General features: G+C 42.1%; 1 protein-coding gene across 2 annotated transcripts in view; it reads left to right on the forward strand.

The window, feature by feature from the left end:
• Positions 1–16610, forward strand: part of HERC3 (HECT and RLD domain containing E3 ubiquitin protein ligase 3) — a 1960519-nt gene that overhangs the window by 897914 nt on the left and 1045995 nt on the right. For both annotated transcript variants that reach the window (XM_069630741.1, XM_069630742.1), the window contains one exon: positions 14438–14598. In XM_069630741.1, the coding sequence (XP_069486842.1) occupies positions 14438–14598 (161 nt within the window). The remainder of the gene's footprint in view (positions 1–14437; positions 14599–16610) is intronic.

The raw sequence follows: 16610 nt of genomic DNA on the forward strand, positions 1-16610 counted from the left end.
TCCTTCACCAAAACGAAGTCCCCAGATCGAATGCGATGACCAGGTCCTTCATATTTCTCAGGCAAGGCAGCTCGAACCTGTTGGTGAATCAAACGCAGGTTTTGAGTCAATTGGTCACAGTAATCAGTTATTAGTGGATACTCCACTTCGTTCGGTTTCTTAGGGTGCATTCCATATATTAGCAGGTCTCCCCAGAACAATCTTATAAGGAGAGAGTCCCGTTTTAGACTCTGCTGCTGTTCTCATGGACAGTAAGGCTAAGGGGAAAGCATTGGGCCATTTCAATTTGCTATGTGCACATATCTTTGCTGGTTTATTCTTAAGGATACCATTAAAACGTTCCACCAAACCGGCACTCTGGGGATGCCGTGCTGAAAGTAATCTCTTTATCTATTTGTAGCGCCTTGCATACTTGTAGTATGATAGCTGCTATAAAATTCAGTCCATTATCGGACCAAATTACTCTGGGAAGTGGGAAGCCCATATCTAGGGAAGTGTTCTTTCAACATTACTTTGGCAGTGGACATGGTGGTGTTATCCTTCAGAGGTAAGGCTTTGACCCATTTACTAAAGGCGCATATTACTACCAACACATTTGTAGTTTTGCATCTTTCCATTGGAATGAAGTCAAAGTGTATCACTTCGAATGGCATAGCGGGAGGTCCAAAACTACCTCTACGTGCCGGTGTGCCCTTACCAATATTATGTCGTAAGCAAATCATACAGTGCTGAACTAGTTGCGCTGCAGCTTTGGGAATGTTATTGTTATACCGAACTGCAGCTTAATGTTTGAAAATGCTCTTTGCGTTTGTGTGCTGGTCCATGTGCCATAGTGACTATCAGTGTTACGTAGGCATTGGGCAGCATCCATCTCTGTTCTCCCCGATCTACCCAACATCTCTTATTGTCCAATATCGCAGGTCCTGAAGCCCAACTTTCAATTTCTTCCTTCTGGGCCCCAGCCTGTATTTCTTTCACACTAGTAATGCCCTCCTCCATCACCCCAGTTTCAGCAATCCATTTCGTAGAATCTAACACATACATCCGTGAGTCAGGGTCAGTGGCAGTCTGTTTAACTATTTTGTCTGCAAAGGCATTTCCTTTTCCAATGTCGTTAGTCACCCTCTGGTGTGCTGCGCATTTCAATATAGCTAATTGTTTAGATAGGACTTATGCAGATAACAGTTGTACTATCAAAGGACACTGCTGAATTTTTGCACCATAAGATGTTAAAAATCCCCTTTTAGCCCACAATCTACCAAGTTGTGAGCGACTCCAAAGGCACACTGACTGTCAGTGTATATGTTAACTCTGAACCCTTGGGATATCTCCAAGCTCTAGTCAAAGGGAGCCTGGGGAGAGTTGTGTGGAATTATTTAATAATGCTATCTAAGGTGGTGATTGCATAGGCAGCAGTAGAAGTGCCATCAGGTAGTTTAAAACAAGAGCCATCACAAAACAGCTCTCGTTCTGGCGATGGTAATGGTGTATCGCTCAGATCGATTTTGCCTTCGTATCTTGTTCAGTAATGTACAGACAGTCATGAAATGTATTATCAGTGCACTCCTCATTTAAAGGAGGCAATAGTTCAGCCGGATTCAAAGAACAGCATCTCTTAATTTTGATGTGAGGTGCAAATAAAATCAATTCATACTTCGTGAGTCTGGCAGATGTGAGATGCTGAGTCTGCATCCTATTTAACAGAACAACCACTGAGTGGGGTACCATTATGGTCAAGGGGTGACCCAAGACCATACCCTCACTTTCTTTGACTGAGGCGGTAGCAGCAGCTGCAGCCCTTAGACATTTTGGCAAAGCGCATGCAACAGGGTCTAACGTGGAGGAAAAGTAACCACACAGTCTACTTCTTCCCCCATGTTCCTGTGTCAGAACAGCCAAGGCACATTCATCCCTCTCATGGACAAATTAAACAAAATAATTTCTATAATTTGGTGTGCCCAAAACTGACACCGCACATAACGCAGTTTTGAGCAAATCAAAAGCTTCTTGACAATTTGTATCCCAAGGTAACAGTATAGTTACAACCTTTCTAGTTAATGCCAACATTGGCTTAATTAACAGTGAAGAATTTGAATCCATTGCCTACAATATGAAGCCATGCCGATAAAGGCCCTGACTTCTTTCTGCGTATTTGGAATTGTCATACAAGAGATGCTTCTTATATGTTCAGGTGCAAGCCGTCTACCATCCTTTGACAGGAGATAGCCTAAATAGGCGACCTCATATCGACAATATTAGAATTTTTTCAATGAAGCTGTATGAACATGTTCAGCTAGATGCTTTTAATAATGAAACAGTGCCCGCCTTGCAGAATCTGTGGCTATACGTAGGTCATCAATGTGAAAGTGGAAGGCCATTCGAGCATGTTGAGTTGTTCCTTGAGTGCTATACTGTAAATACTAGGACTCTGTGTATCCCTGTGGTACGCGTTGAAAGTAAAAGAGCATCCTCCTAGCGAAAATGCAAACAAGTATCTTCTGTCTGGATTGATGGGTAAGATGAAGAATGCATTTTTCAAATCGATAACAGAAAAATGCGGAGCCGTAGCAGGAATCATAGTTAAGATAGTGGTGATGTCAGGGATAATGGGGAATTGTGGTGCTACTACCTTGTTAATCGCGCGCAAATCAATAACAAAACGGTAGGGTAAAGCATGATCACCTTTCTTATAGACGGGCAGAACCGGACTATTACATGTACTACCAGAAATCGCTTCAATAACGCCATGATGTATTAAATCCGAAACAATACTTTTAAGCGCCTGTTCACCCTCTACAGATACTTTATACTGCGGAATATGTGGCAATGTAATACTGGATTTCAATACTATTCATACAGGTTCAACATTTAGTATCCCTACATCGTTGTCGTTTACTGCCCATAAGTGCGTAGGCACTTGCTGTAACTCACTCGGTAAAGGCAAAGTCATAAATTGTGAAGTGGAATTCAGCTGGGGTGAAATGGTTAAATACACTCCATCCGGCGAGCAGTAAATCACTGCATTCCATTTCTTCAACAAATTTAATGCCAGATGATTCTCGCCACAATTCGTAGTCAACAAAAATGGACATGTGTCAGTTAATGTACCCAAAGCTATCGCTACTGGTCGAGAAACCGGAATCATTACTGGAGTACCAGACAACCCTATGGAAACATTATTCTACCCTGACAGTGGGATATCTGGAACCCACAGATGATCAATGGAACACCTCTGTGCCCCCGTGTATACTAGAAAAACATGCTCTCTATTCCCAACTTACATTTCAACGTAGGGTCCTTTCTGGACTATAGGAATAGGTTCCAGACTCTGCTTCGGGCTGTCCTTGCGAAACAGAACATCATCAGATGTGAAATATTCAGTAAAATAGGAATGCAAATTAGTGTCAAAAGTGTTTGTATTACCAGTATTCTTTTGCTGACTGATTATTGTATTATTATCCTGTGGCTGGTTCTGTTGATTCTGAGCAAGCTGATTTCTATTCACACCGGGCATGCCATTGTGTGTTCTTGATCTTCTACCAATAGTCCCATTCGCTGCTCTTTGCTGGAGGGTCGGACACTGTGCCCTCCACTGACCCTCTTGTCTACAATAGGCACATTGGTTTACATGTACTGGCCCTGTTTGTAGCATGAACTGGTTTCTCGATTGTGCATTCCCATTATTTCCACCCCGTACTTCTCCTAATCTGTTGCAGAAGTACGCTAGTTTTTAAATCTCCTTTCTTCTTCTCTATCTTCTTTCTCATTATTTACTTTATTTTTGTAGTACTGAGCCATATGCAAAACGTATGACGGAGATTTCACCTGCCATGCACTTTCAGAAGCTGTAATCTGCGACTGAATGTCCGGCAGCAATCCTCGCACAAATTTGTCAACAAATTATCTCTTCCCTGGCTCTGTACTCCAGTCCTGACCGCTGAAATCTGAAAACACTTGTTCAAATCTATTGAAATCTGATGCTCCCTCTGTCTCTCCTTGCATACATGCAGTGAGTTTATCACAAATAATTCTCTTTTCAGGCACTAAAGCTTTAAGTTTAGTCACTATGTGGTTCGGTAACATTAATATGTTCTGCAGCGGTTTTTCTCCAGCTTTCCTAGACCAATCAGCTAATTCCAACCAATCCAAGTATCTCCCATGGCAGCTTTGTCGTCTATAGTTCTAATTTGCTTCCATAAGTCTGTCCGTAAAATTCCAGGGAACAGTAAATCGATATCACTTAAGTGAAAACTGATTAATTCAAAACGGACTTTATTTCTTTGTAAAATCCTGTAGGATTCTTTTGAATGGCTGGAATCGATTGCTTAAGAGCGTTTACTTCCTGTCGCAAAAACGGAACATGAACAAACTGTGAAATATAATGGGCTGTAATAGTCGTGGCAGCTGCTCCCCCCTACAGCAGTTACTCTACCTTCGGGACAAGAGTTGGAGGAACCTCTCTCATAGGCAATTGCATCGTAGGAATGGTCAATCGTTTATAAAGGAGTAAAGCTAATCGAGTGACAATGAAGTTAGTGCGGTTTCAGCAGAAAACGCACGTTTATAAATTACCATAATGTCAGCAGGACAGCAAAAATTATTTTTCATTCATCTTGCAAGTACTCTACCATAACTTGTAATACCTTTCTCTGCATAGATGGAGAATATTGGTTAAATGTGTTGTGTACTCCAATAGGTGTAATGGAGGCACCCGAAATCCATCTAAAAGCATCTCTTGTATAGATGCGTGTTTCTTTGCTGACTATTTTTGACAGTGGCCAACATTTCTTCTGCACATATGATAGCAATCATGTGCTTTCGGCTAATGCTACTTGATGCAGATGATCTAATTCATGTTTATATAAAAATTGTTTTGACACATTGTTGCGCACTTTCAGTGCAGTATCTCTAGTACGAGACAAAAAATTAAAATCCCGCAATTCTTTTGGTACTGTCGAATAAGTTAAATCACCCCAAACCTTGGCTAAATATAAACCCATCTGTTCTAACAAAACCTTTTGTTAGGGAATACCCCCATGGTCTGATGAGAATTGCGAAGTCGCTGCTTCGTCACCTCATTCTATATATTTTTTTGCCCAGTCCTGTAATTCCCTCTTCCGTGTAGACGATATCGTGCTACGAGTTACAATCCTTGGATCGTCAATAGTTTTGTCCTGTGTCAACAGTGGAGTGCTAGAAACAGTCGGTAATGAAAGTAAGAGTAAAGTCGTGTGCACTAGGAGGCAAAGGAAAACTATTGAAATGTGTGGCTGGTGCAGGCAATGCTGGTTGCACTTGTGGTGCTTGTGGCTGTGGTTGTGGCGAAACGTATGGAGGCGGTGCGGTAGGAGACGTTCTCTCATTTAATAATGTATTTATTAATTCATCAGATGCATGCAAATCTTGTGACAGATATATTTTCTGCACTTCTAATTGGAAACCCCTATCCATTTTTCTTATGCCGTCTTCATCTTTAAGCTGGTCATGTGCTAAGGCTTTGCCAGCTTGTGTAATGTGTTTGCGTGCATGTTTCTCTCTGCTTCTAAGACGTTGAGTTGCTTCCTTTCTCCTATACCTAACAACGTCAAATGCTGCCGGCCTCGCTTTCTTCTGTAACAGTACAGTTACACAGGCCAGCAAGAACTCCAGGACGGTTGGAGGTGATGTCCCCGGCCATGGGCATCAGTTTCCCATGTGGGTGTACCGTCCCCAAGCACAGCGTCAGCGCCAGGGAGCCCCAGCAAGAGTCCCTTCCCTCCCCAGGGGGAAATTCTGTAACGCAGCCCAGCCAGCGCTCCAGGATGGTCGGGGGTTATGTCCCCGGCCTTGGGCATCCGTCTCCCATGTGGGTCTATCATCTCCAATCACAGTGGTAGTTCCAGGGAGCCCTGGCAGATTCCCCATCTTTTCCTGGAGGGAGAAGCTGTACCGCAGACCCGCCATATCTCCAGGATTGTCGGGGGCGTGGCGGGTTATGGTCATGTGGGTTGACCATCCCCAAGTGCAGCAACAGTTACAGGGAGCCCCGGCAGGGTCCCTGTCCTTTCCCAGAGGGAAAAGTGGTACCCCAGGCCAGCCAGAACTCCAGGACGGTCGGAGGTGATGCCTCCGGCCTTGGGCGCCTTTCCCATGTGGATCGACCGTCCCCAAGTCCAGCAGCAGTTCCGGGGAGCCCCGGCAGGATCCCCATTCCTCCCCGGAGGTGACATCTGTAACGCAGCAGAGCCAGAGGTGCAGCCTGGGCTTGCTGACGCTCAACCCACATGGGAGACTGCCGCTCCCAGGGAAACACCAATGTTAGGCTGGCATGGGGAGCAATTTGTGGCCTGACACTGCAGATGTGTCCCAGCCCACCAAAATATCTCACCAGATGGCCCACTCCCGCCCACATCACCAACAATCCAGCCCCAGTCCCACCCACCCCACTGACAATGGGCCCTAACCATAGAATAATAAAAAACAGTACTCCCACAACGTTGCAGCTGCTCATGTAGAAAAAGCTGTAAACAAAACAAAAAACATTTTTTACCTATGGTCACCCCAGCAAAAACAAATCAGAACTACTACTCTCTGATCACGGCCCCCGTTTCAAGCCATCACTGGTGGTCTACTGACCCTCAGCCCCCAGTAAAAACACATTTGCCCCTTCCTAGGGGAAGATTGCAAGATTGCACTAGCGATCTGCCCCCAGGGAGGGCTACATGAGAGCCCCCCCCATCCATTTGGGGTGGTGGGTGAAAGGGCCACCCCCCCCCCCGTTTCATTATATAAGTTGCTGGTGGTTTAGGGTGCCCCCCACCTGCCACCCAAATCTACATTTATTATTATTTTTTGGCCCCTTCCCTAGGGGTAGATGGGTATCCATCTGCCCCCAAGGGGGCAAATACATGCAGCCCCATGCTGGGGGGGGGTCCTGCACCAAGATTTCTGGTGGCCCTCTCCCTCACACCCCAAATGGATGGGGGGCATCTCATGTAGCCCTCCATGGGGGCAGATAGGGGCAGCAATCTGCCCCCAGGGAGGGCTACATGAGGTGCCCACCCCATCCACTTAGGGTGGGGGGAGAGGGCCTCCCCCCTTTCATTGTGAAATAATCCTGATGGTCTAGTGGCCCCCCACCCCCACTCAAATTCTTTGTATTTTTTTTGTTTTGTATTTCTTTTGCTCCCTTCCCTGGGGGCAGATGATCAACCATCTGCCCCCAGGGAGGCCAGTACGTGTGGCCCCATGCTTTGGGGGGCGGTGGCCCTCTCCCCCCACATCACAAACAGATCCCTGGTGGTCTAGTGGCATTGCTGGGCGCGGATCGAGCACAGGCATTAATATTAGAGTTACTCCCTATGCCAGTGCTTTTGTGGTCACTAATTCGAAAAAATATCAGTGGAGCTTTGTGGGTTGAAACAACAATATGTTCATTGTTTCTAGTTTTTGTTAGGCACATTTTCTTTTTTTTTAGGGTGTAAAAATTGATGGTGCATATGTCTCTTAGCTGTAAAATGGTGTTATAACTACCCACAGAAGAACGTAATGTGGCTAGTAAGCAGAGGCACAGGAATTTTTGATCATCATACTCTGAGGTGCAGTCATTCTGATGTAATTATCATCCCGACACAAATGAATAGAAGCATGTTCTCTTGGGCCTTGAATTACTTCATTAAAATGACACTTGAACTCCTATCAGCATGTTTGCGACACATTTCTTTTAATTGCCATTAATCTATCAGCAAATTTTGTATTCTGTCTGAATTTCTTGACAGCCACATCAGTTTTGACAAGAGATATTTGTGTTTTGTAGTACTCATGAGTGATTTTCCAATGGCATAAAAGGTTTGCAAGGTACTGTGGCAGATGTTCAAGTCTTGGACTGGTTGATGATTCTTCTGTATAATCATATATGCAATATTTTATTTTAGCCTATGTGTTGTAAGATTTGTCAAGAATTGCATTGGTTTGGAAGAGGAAATTCCTTTTCAAACTCTCTTCTGCAACAGTAGTTCACTAAATACACATGCTCACAATGCACAGTCAGCTGTGCACATGGAAAATAACGTGCGCACAACAGCCAACCAGTTCCACACATAGAGAAAAATAATTGCCCGCAGGAATATTTCTAGTCACACGTATGTTCGCTAATAACCTACCCATACCTTTTCATTAATTTTGCACCCGATTCAATTTAAATGAATCCGATTTCAAAATATATACTAGTCTTACAAATCTCATTTCCAAAGCTGCCCCCATTATTCCCCAAAAGCTCCTTAAAAATATATTGAATTGGGCTCATGCTCTCACTCTTCTAAAGCATCAACATTTTACTCCATTCTTAACAAACCCAATGGCACTAATTCTAAACTTACTGTACTATGGGAATCTGATTGGGATTTACAAATCTCTCAAGTGATATGGACTAAAATCTGGAAACCATGCTTTACCACCTCTGTGGCCGCAAACCTTACACAATCACATTATTTTACATTACATAGGGCGTATTTAACTCCGGGTTGCTAAAATGACTTGCTCCAATCATAGTTTATACTTGTCTTGTCAGTCTTCTTCCACAGATTTTATCCATTCAATCTTTAACTGCACATTTTGTCTTTTCATTCTGGGCACAAGTTTGGAAATGCTTACAAACTATTTTTTTTTCAGGAACCCCTTCCATTATGTAATGTTGTGATTAGTGTATTAGCGAATCCTTTAATGTGATCTGTCTCCTCACCTGAATTATTAAATATTTTGCTGTATGTTGCTTTTCACCTCATTGCGTCCAACTGGAAAAATGCACAGAAACTATCACACAAATCATGGTGGAATGCTGGCTGCTCCTTTCATAGAATTGAAAAATAATGTCTCTCATCTAAGGCTCTACCTACATTTTTATAACAAATGGAATGCCTTTAATAATTACTTGGTGTAAATTGTCCTCTTTATATACAAGGTTATCCTCCCCCTTCCTGCTATTTCCCTATTTGTTTCTAAGTTTGTCATGTCTGTCTCTCGTTTGTTCCAATTCATACAGTAGATTTCATTAGTAACATTCTGATTGTTATTATATTGTACTTAATATAGTCAACATTTGGAACTATATAACCATTGCAATGGCTTTACTTATTCTGTCTCCCCTTGTTCTTTCAATCAGTATTTTAGCTCCTGTACTTGCTGTTGTATTCATAAAAATGTTCACTAAAAATCAGTTAACTTAAAAGAATTCAGAGTTGAAGTTTTTTTTTTTTCTGTAGTGAAACCTAATATTGATGCATTCTAACAGCACTGTGCCCCAATCCAGAAAATAGGTGGGGCGATTCATTGTAAAATGTCTCCTGATAGAGAGAAATTTAAGTCATTTTGTGGGTGAACCAAGTGATTTGTACAAGTGTTTAGCTTTTTCCCTAAGTCCCAACTGGTGATTACACCAGCATTGAATAAACAATCTGAATGTGAGTGTTTAAATCAGGATGACAGTTTAAATCTGTGGGAACACCGGTTTCCTATTCATTTTAATTATCCTTTGTTTTAAATTTGGAAATGTTGCAAATGGATATTAAAACAACTCGTTGGGAACCCCATCAAACACATTAAAACAGAAAATGACTAACCTATCCTTGGAAGATGTATGGAGGCATACCAACCCCATTCAGCTGGGATTACACATATTTTTCACATGTATATGGTACAATGTCCAGGATAGATTATCTTTGGGTCACGACGGGCCTCCTGGGCAAAACACACGGATCAGATATAGGGTCCAGAAATAACCTTGCTTCATAAATCTCCGGGGTTATGGAATTGGCGGCTCCCTGAGGAGATAATTAGAGACCCAGTGTCAGGAAACACATTGCGTGAACACATTACGGAATACCTAGAACTAAACAATCTTCCAGATATCTCTGTTGAAACACAATGGGAGGCCCTAAAAGCAATTAGCCAGGTACCCTTGATAGCCCTAAAGAAAATAAGGAAGAAACAAAACATCCAATGGTAAAAACAACTAGAAGATAACATGGCAAAGATCCAGGCAGAACTTATGCAGAAATCCACCCCAAAGCTGCATAAAGCACTCAGACACGTCCAGGGCCAGCTGGACTCCCTCCGCATGAAAAAAGCAGAAAGACACCTGCTAAGATTGAAGCACTGGTACTATGTAAAAGCCAATAAAGCAGACACATATCTGGCTAGACAACTCAAAGGGCAAAAACAAGATCAGACGGTAAAGGTGCTGAGGGATGAGAGAGGGGGAAAGACGGACACAAACGGAAGAGATAGGCCACATATTTGCACAATTCTATCAACGTTTATACACATCTGACCTACCTGAGGAGAAGCTACAAAACTCATACTTAGAGGGCATAGATCTCCCAACAGTATCAGAAACGGACAGACAGATGTTAGGCAAAGAAATCACACAGGAAGAGGTCTTGATAGCAATAAGAGATCTTCCAAGGAACAAGACCCCAGGTCCAGATGGTTTTACCGCGCAATTCTAGAAGTCATATAAGGATATACTTGCCCCAATACTAACTAACATATTTAATTCCTTCAAAGATAACGGGGGATATCACTAGGTCAATGAATGAAGCAAAAATGCTGGTTCTTCAGAAACCGGGAAAGGATCCTCAGCTCCATAGTTCATATCGTCCCATAGCCCTGATAAATCAAGATGCTAAATTATATACTAAGATATTGGCCTCCAGACTTAAACAGGTACTCCCGAAACTAATCCACCAAGACCAAGCGGGGTTCATCCCAGGTAGACAGACGCATGACAATATTAGGAGAGTAGCCCACCTGGTGGAAAAATCGGGGATCAAGAAATCTCCGGCGATAGTCCTCGCTCTGGGCGCAGAGAAAGCGTTCGACCGAGTAGAGTGGTCACTCCTTTTTAACACATTAAGGAAGATGGGGGTGGGGGAGTCATACATCCAGATGGTAAGAGCAAACTATAACTCCCCCAACATACGAGCAGCAGTTAATGGGAGCCTAACTAGAAAGATACATATTAGTAGGGGGACGAAACAAGGATGCCCGCTCTCCCCTCTCTTATACGCCATTTTCCTAGAACCATTGCTGGAACGGATAAGGGCCAATAAAGACATAAAGGGCATATACATGACAGGATACTCCCACAAAATATCAGCATATGCGGACGATATGCTGGTGACCGTGGGGGACCCAGAGCAATCTCTCCCACTTCTGATGCAGGAAGTCGACACATTTGGATCACTCTCCGGCCTGAAAATCAATAGACAGAAATCGGAACCCTTACCTCTGGCAGGAGACACTGCACAAACCCACAAAATGGCTGAGGCATTACGTTTCAAATCGGCGAAACCGGGGGTGAAATACCTGTGAATAACATTGACAGGGAAAGTACCAGACCTTTTCCCACAAAACTATCCCGCAATCCTGCAACAAATTAAACTAGAAACAACGAGATGGAACCCCCCTATCAATATCATGGTGGGGCAGGATAACGGTAATTAGAATGACTATACTCCCAAGGTTAGTATACCTATTCCAAGTCCTTCCAATTAGAATCCCATCATCCTTCTTCAGAACGCTAACAAAAACTATTATGTCCTTCAAGTGGCAAGGGAAAACCCAGAGAGTATCTAGGGCAGTTCTCACAGCCCTGAGAAGTGAAGGTGGATGTGCACTACCACATTTTAAGAAGTACTACGAGGCAGCTCAGCTGTGGGTACTGAAGGAATGCATACCTGTCGAATCACAGAAACTATGGGCAGCCCAAGACAGAGCGGTAGCGACAACACCTACCAGATGTATTCTCTGGATAGGGAAGAAACAGACACCCAAATGTACAAATCAGTGAGATCATGAAGGCAGCACTTGAGATATGGGACAATGCCACACAGAAAGGAACACTAACCAAGGATCCGGCCCCATTCATACCCATCTTTGGAAATCCCGAATTCCCACCAGGGCTGGAGAAGGGGGCATTCAGGAAATGGGAACAAGTGGGTTGTAAAATGGTCACAGATACGTACGAAGATCCAACCATAAGATCTTTTGCGGACTGCACAGCTCTGCTAAAGCTCAGCACCACGGACAAATACAGGTACGATCAAATATATCACTGGTTGGACACGCCGAGAATTAAAGAAGCAGTGTCAAGGGAGTTAACCCCATTTGAAAAATACTTTATGACAAACACAGGCGCAAAAAAATTTATCTCTAACACCTACAAATTTATAAACACCTCTATAGAAGACGTGAAATGGAACTACATTAAAAGATGGGACTGCAATCTAAACGACACCATCACCAAAGGGCAATGGGAATATATATGGAAAATGATCCCAAAATTGACACCGGCGATTCAAACAAGAGATGTGGATGAAAATCCTTTTGCAATGGCACTACACGCCGGAAAGGCTTAGTCAAATGTTCCGGAACTCCACAAACATGCTGGAGGGGCTGTAGAAATGAAGGAACTTTGAGACACATATGGTGGGGCTGCCTTAAAATAAAACAATTTTGGGGAGAAATCCAGGCACATATGAACGCGGTGTTCCCGACAATGGGAACCATAGGAGAAGCGATTTGGATGTGCGGGCTGTGGGCCCCCAAGGACAGACATTCACCAATAGACAAAAACTGAACTTTGTGGGACTTTTGATAAGCGCATGGCTCGAAATAGCCCATAAATGGAAACAGAATAATTCGCCCATGTCCATGGATTGAATAAGGAGGGTTTGGACTCAAGCGGCAATGGAAAGGCTAACATATAACATACAAGGGGCCCACCAGAAGTTTCGAGAAGACTGGGGCGAAACCTTGGAATATCTCCAGAGTGATTACATGGAACAATGGTGCCCACACAAGATAAGGATTTTGGACATGTTTAATTAGAAAAGCATGTGAAATACCTCGGACAGGAAGGCAGGATGATGCAAACATTCACGGGAGGGTGAGGGGAGGCGTGTTGTTTTGGGAGAAGTTGGAAACAACTCGATGGCTAAATTTGCCTTAGCATGGCTTATTGTTTTGTTATGATTTTCTATGCCTGTAGCTTAAGGATTTGGCTTGTCAATTAAATGAATAGTAAAATCCAGTCAGATTTTCATTTTCAGGATAACAGTACAGATGTACGAGAATCATTTGCTTATGAATTTTAATGGTGGTGACATCCATGCATGTTAGTCAATTGTAAAAGCCAACTGGATTTTCTTTCTTGCAGGAGTAATAAGCACAGCACAATATCAGTTTGTAATTGTGGGGAATGGATATGATGGAGTTAATGACAGTTATTTTATTTATTTTTTATTTCACTTATAGCGGCGCGCCAAACCCATCTATGTTGCTGTGAAACGGTCTATTGAAACGAACATTCTTTTTCTGTTTTTCTGAAAGTGATTTAATGAAACAGAGCACTTTTTTAGATTCCATTATTAAGAATTCTTAAATTTGCACAGCACAGATCAGACAATGTTGACTGAAGTTTTCTGAATGTTGTATTCCCACTGCAATCAGAAAAAGAGCTTGTAAATTTTTACCAGTCGTCAAATTGTTTCTTTACTCCTCATTTTTTATTCTTTGGTGTTCATTGATTAAATTAAATTGTGAAATAGACTGTTTTATTCTTTCAAATATGGCATTGTTTTTTTAGTTGTATTTAAAACAAACATTTACTTTCTTACATACCCAAATGATTTTTGTATGTTAACACAGCGATACCAGACCAAGAGCAACATGGGTTGCCACACTGACAAGAAGAATTTAGCAAAAGTCAGGGTGCAAGCCTACAAATGCTCCAACGGGCAAAGTCATTTTAAGATAAAATGTTGGAATAGTTGGTTCCAACCTAGTGATATTTCTTTGCCCCAAATAATGCGTACAGAAACATAAATGGGTTACCATCCATCTTGGATGGCTAAAAACAGCGTTTTAAATGATGCCATTTCATCCTATACTTTTATATCAGCAACACCACTGTAAAACAATATGTAGCGCACTGTGCAGCGCACATGTGCACGAACAAGTCCAACAACCTGAATGAACTGCCCTGTTTAATCATCCCTTAGCCTTTGTCCAATATGTGATAACTTGGTTTCAAAATATCTCTGAAACCGAGTGGGATACATAAGTGTGGAAAATTGTTCCCATGATTTAGTTCCTCGTTTTACTTTTTCCAGTTTTTCTCAGGATCTCTAATCTGTTTGCTATCCTTTTAGCAGGCTGGTGAGGTAGCACAGCAAGTTAAGTGGCCCCTTTTAGATATCCGTGTGCTTTTATTCACAGGTTTAAACCCTTCATCCTTTCAAGGTTTGTGAATTGAGTCCTATTAATTGGGTAATTTTTCCAGTTACAGCGTTTGGATGTAGGAAGAATCCTGCATGAAACATTAAGTGAAAAAGTGATGTTACTTTTGTATTTTACCTTGTGCATTAACCAGCAAAACGCATCTTTCTTTGTCTTGCAGACAGCACACACTCGCCTTTGTGCCTTCTTCAGGGTTGATCTATGCATTTGGCTGTGGAAGCAAAGGCCAGTTGGGCATAGGGCACATATGTAATGTCAAATGTCCTTCACTGGTAAAGGGTAACTGGGCAGCACATACTGGCCAAATACAAGACCGAGCTGGTAAGTTTTTCTGATCACTTTTGGTTGGGATAACGGAATACATGTTATATTATTTTCATCATTTTCTATTTGGATTCTGACAGATTCTGGGAAGTAACCCGTTTAAGATCTGTTGACCATTAGAGACCTAAAAGGCTGTTGAAATAATTGTCTGCCCCAGTGCAACCATGTGCAATTTATTGCCAAATATGAGTCTCCCATGTTATACCCACAAAAATGGCGTGAGCACGTTGTGGATGTCTTAAGCAATGCAGGCATCACAATTCAATTACTGATGGAAAATCCTGATCGAGCAAAAATTAAGATATTTCAACATGATTGGGTGGAAAATTTCACGAAATGCTTATCACACAAAGATTTTTACATTTATTTGTTTGGAACTAAAAGACACGGGATAACGGCTGAATATCTAGTTAAATATCCATGTATAGTATTTTATAGAAAATATGAGCTTTAGATTGAATCTGTGGGTGACTCGCGACGTACTACTCAGGAGAAAAGTTATCATGTGTGAGCAAAATTATTGCCGATATTGTTTAGATACCACCCAGATCGAAACTTTGAAACATCTATTAGTTGATTGTAAGGTACTAAATAGCGTGAGAAGCAGATGCTTCAAGGGTAAAGTAATATTTCAGAATCACCTCAATCAATTGGAAAAATGGCAAATGCTATTCTCGAATGCTAGCATTACAATACAAATTGCAATTGTTCAATTTCTGAATACTGTTTTACCATCCACAGAGTACAGAACAGTTTGCAATAACTCTGATGACCTGATTCGGTAGTAAAAAGTAGGAAATATGGTTTGCTATTTAGCTACTATCTTGTTAAAGATGATTAATTTTGAATATGTCTGAGAATGATTTTAACATTGTTCTTCCTCTTCTTTTTGCCCTTGTACATATTTGTATAATTGGTACATAAATATGATGATATTTTTATTGTAAATAAGCGAAAATATCGTAATGAAGTGTCTATTTGTATTTGTAAGAATAATTTGAAAAGTTGTTATATCAACTAACCAAATATATATATATATAGTTTTTAAAACGTCTCCCATGAAATAACACACCTCAGAAAACTTTTGGGGGTGCAGGGGTGTTGAATGTTGCCATGGAGTAAGGACTGGGTGTTTAAAGAACAAATGGGAATCCTAGGGACTAGTCAGTGATGATAGGTGTGGGTGTGAAATGGGGCAGTAGCTAATTTTTTACAATTTAACCGATGTGCTTACTCAACCTTTTTCATCTGTGCATGTTCCTGACTCATAAAAGAAATGTAGAATTTCCAACAAAACTCTACAGAGAAACTCCCCACCTAAATGTAAGCATGCATTTTTTCTGACCTGTTGCTATCCCTCCCATTAGTTTGCTGCCTTCTTCTTGCCATAAAACACACATCCTGATCACAAACCTACATTTTTGTATGAGGACACACTAGACTAACCCTGAGTTTGGATCTCTGTAGGTTTACTTTTTTCAGAGTGCAGAGAGAGAGAGCAAACTCTGGGTAATGGTAGCTTATTTTTTTATTATCTTCAGATTGGTTCTATTTTCCTTCCCCACTTCCGCAAGGTTGCTCACTCCGGGTAGAAAGTTGATGCACAGTTCATTCTGTCACCAATCATGCCACTCCCACATCACAAATTTAAAATCCCTCTCTACAGGCCTGGAAAATGGAGGCTTGCTCAGTGCGCTCTGTGCCTGATGCCCCGGTGAAAGGGATATCCATGCGAAGCCTGGCTTTTTCCGACATAAAGAAAGAAAAGGATCTTCATCCTGAGAGACAGAGAAAGCTAATCTGGAACTTGGCAGCACTGATTGAGGCTCTGCAGAAGTGATGTGATCTAGGGCTGCAGCCACTCGAAACACAGCGCAACCAAAGATGAAGCAAGGATGATAATGCTAGTAGAGCAGCGAGAAGCTCCATGTTGGAGCCAGAGCCCTTAAGGGCCTGTAGGCATCATCAAAAAAACACATGGGAGCTGAGGAAGACATCTCGGATGCAAA

The sequence above is a fragment of the Ambystoma mexicanum genome, chromosome 6q (assembly GCF_040938575.1).
Source record: "Ambystoma mexicanum isolate Mex_15411 chromosome 6q, UKY_AmexF1_1, whole genome shotgun sequence".
Classification (NCBI taxonomy): Eukaryota; Metazoa; Chordata; class Amphibia; order Caudata; family Ambystomatidae; genus Ambystoma; species Ambystoma mexicanum.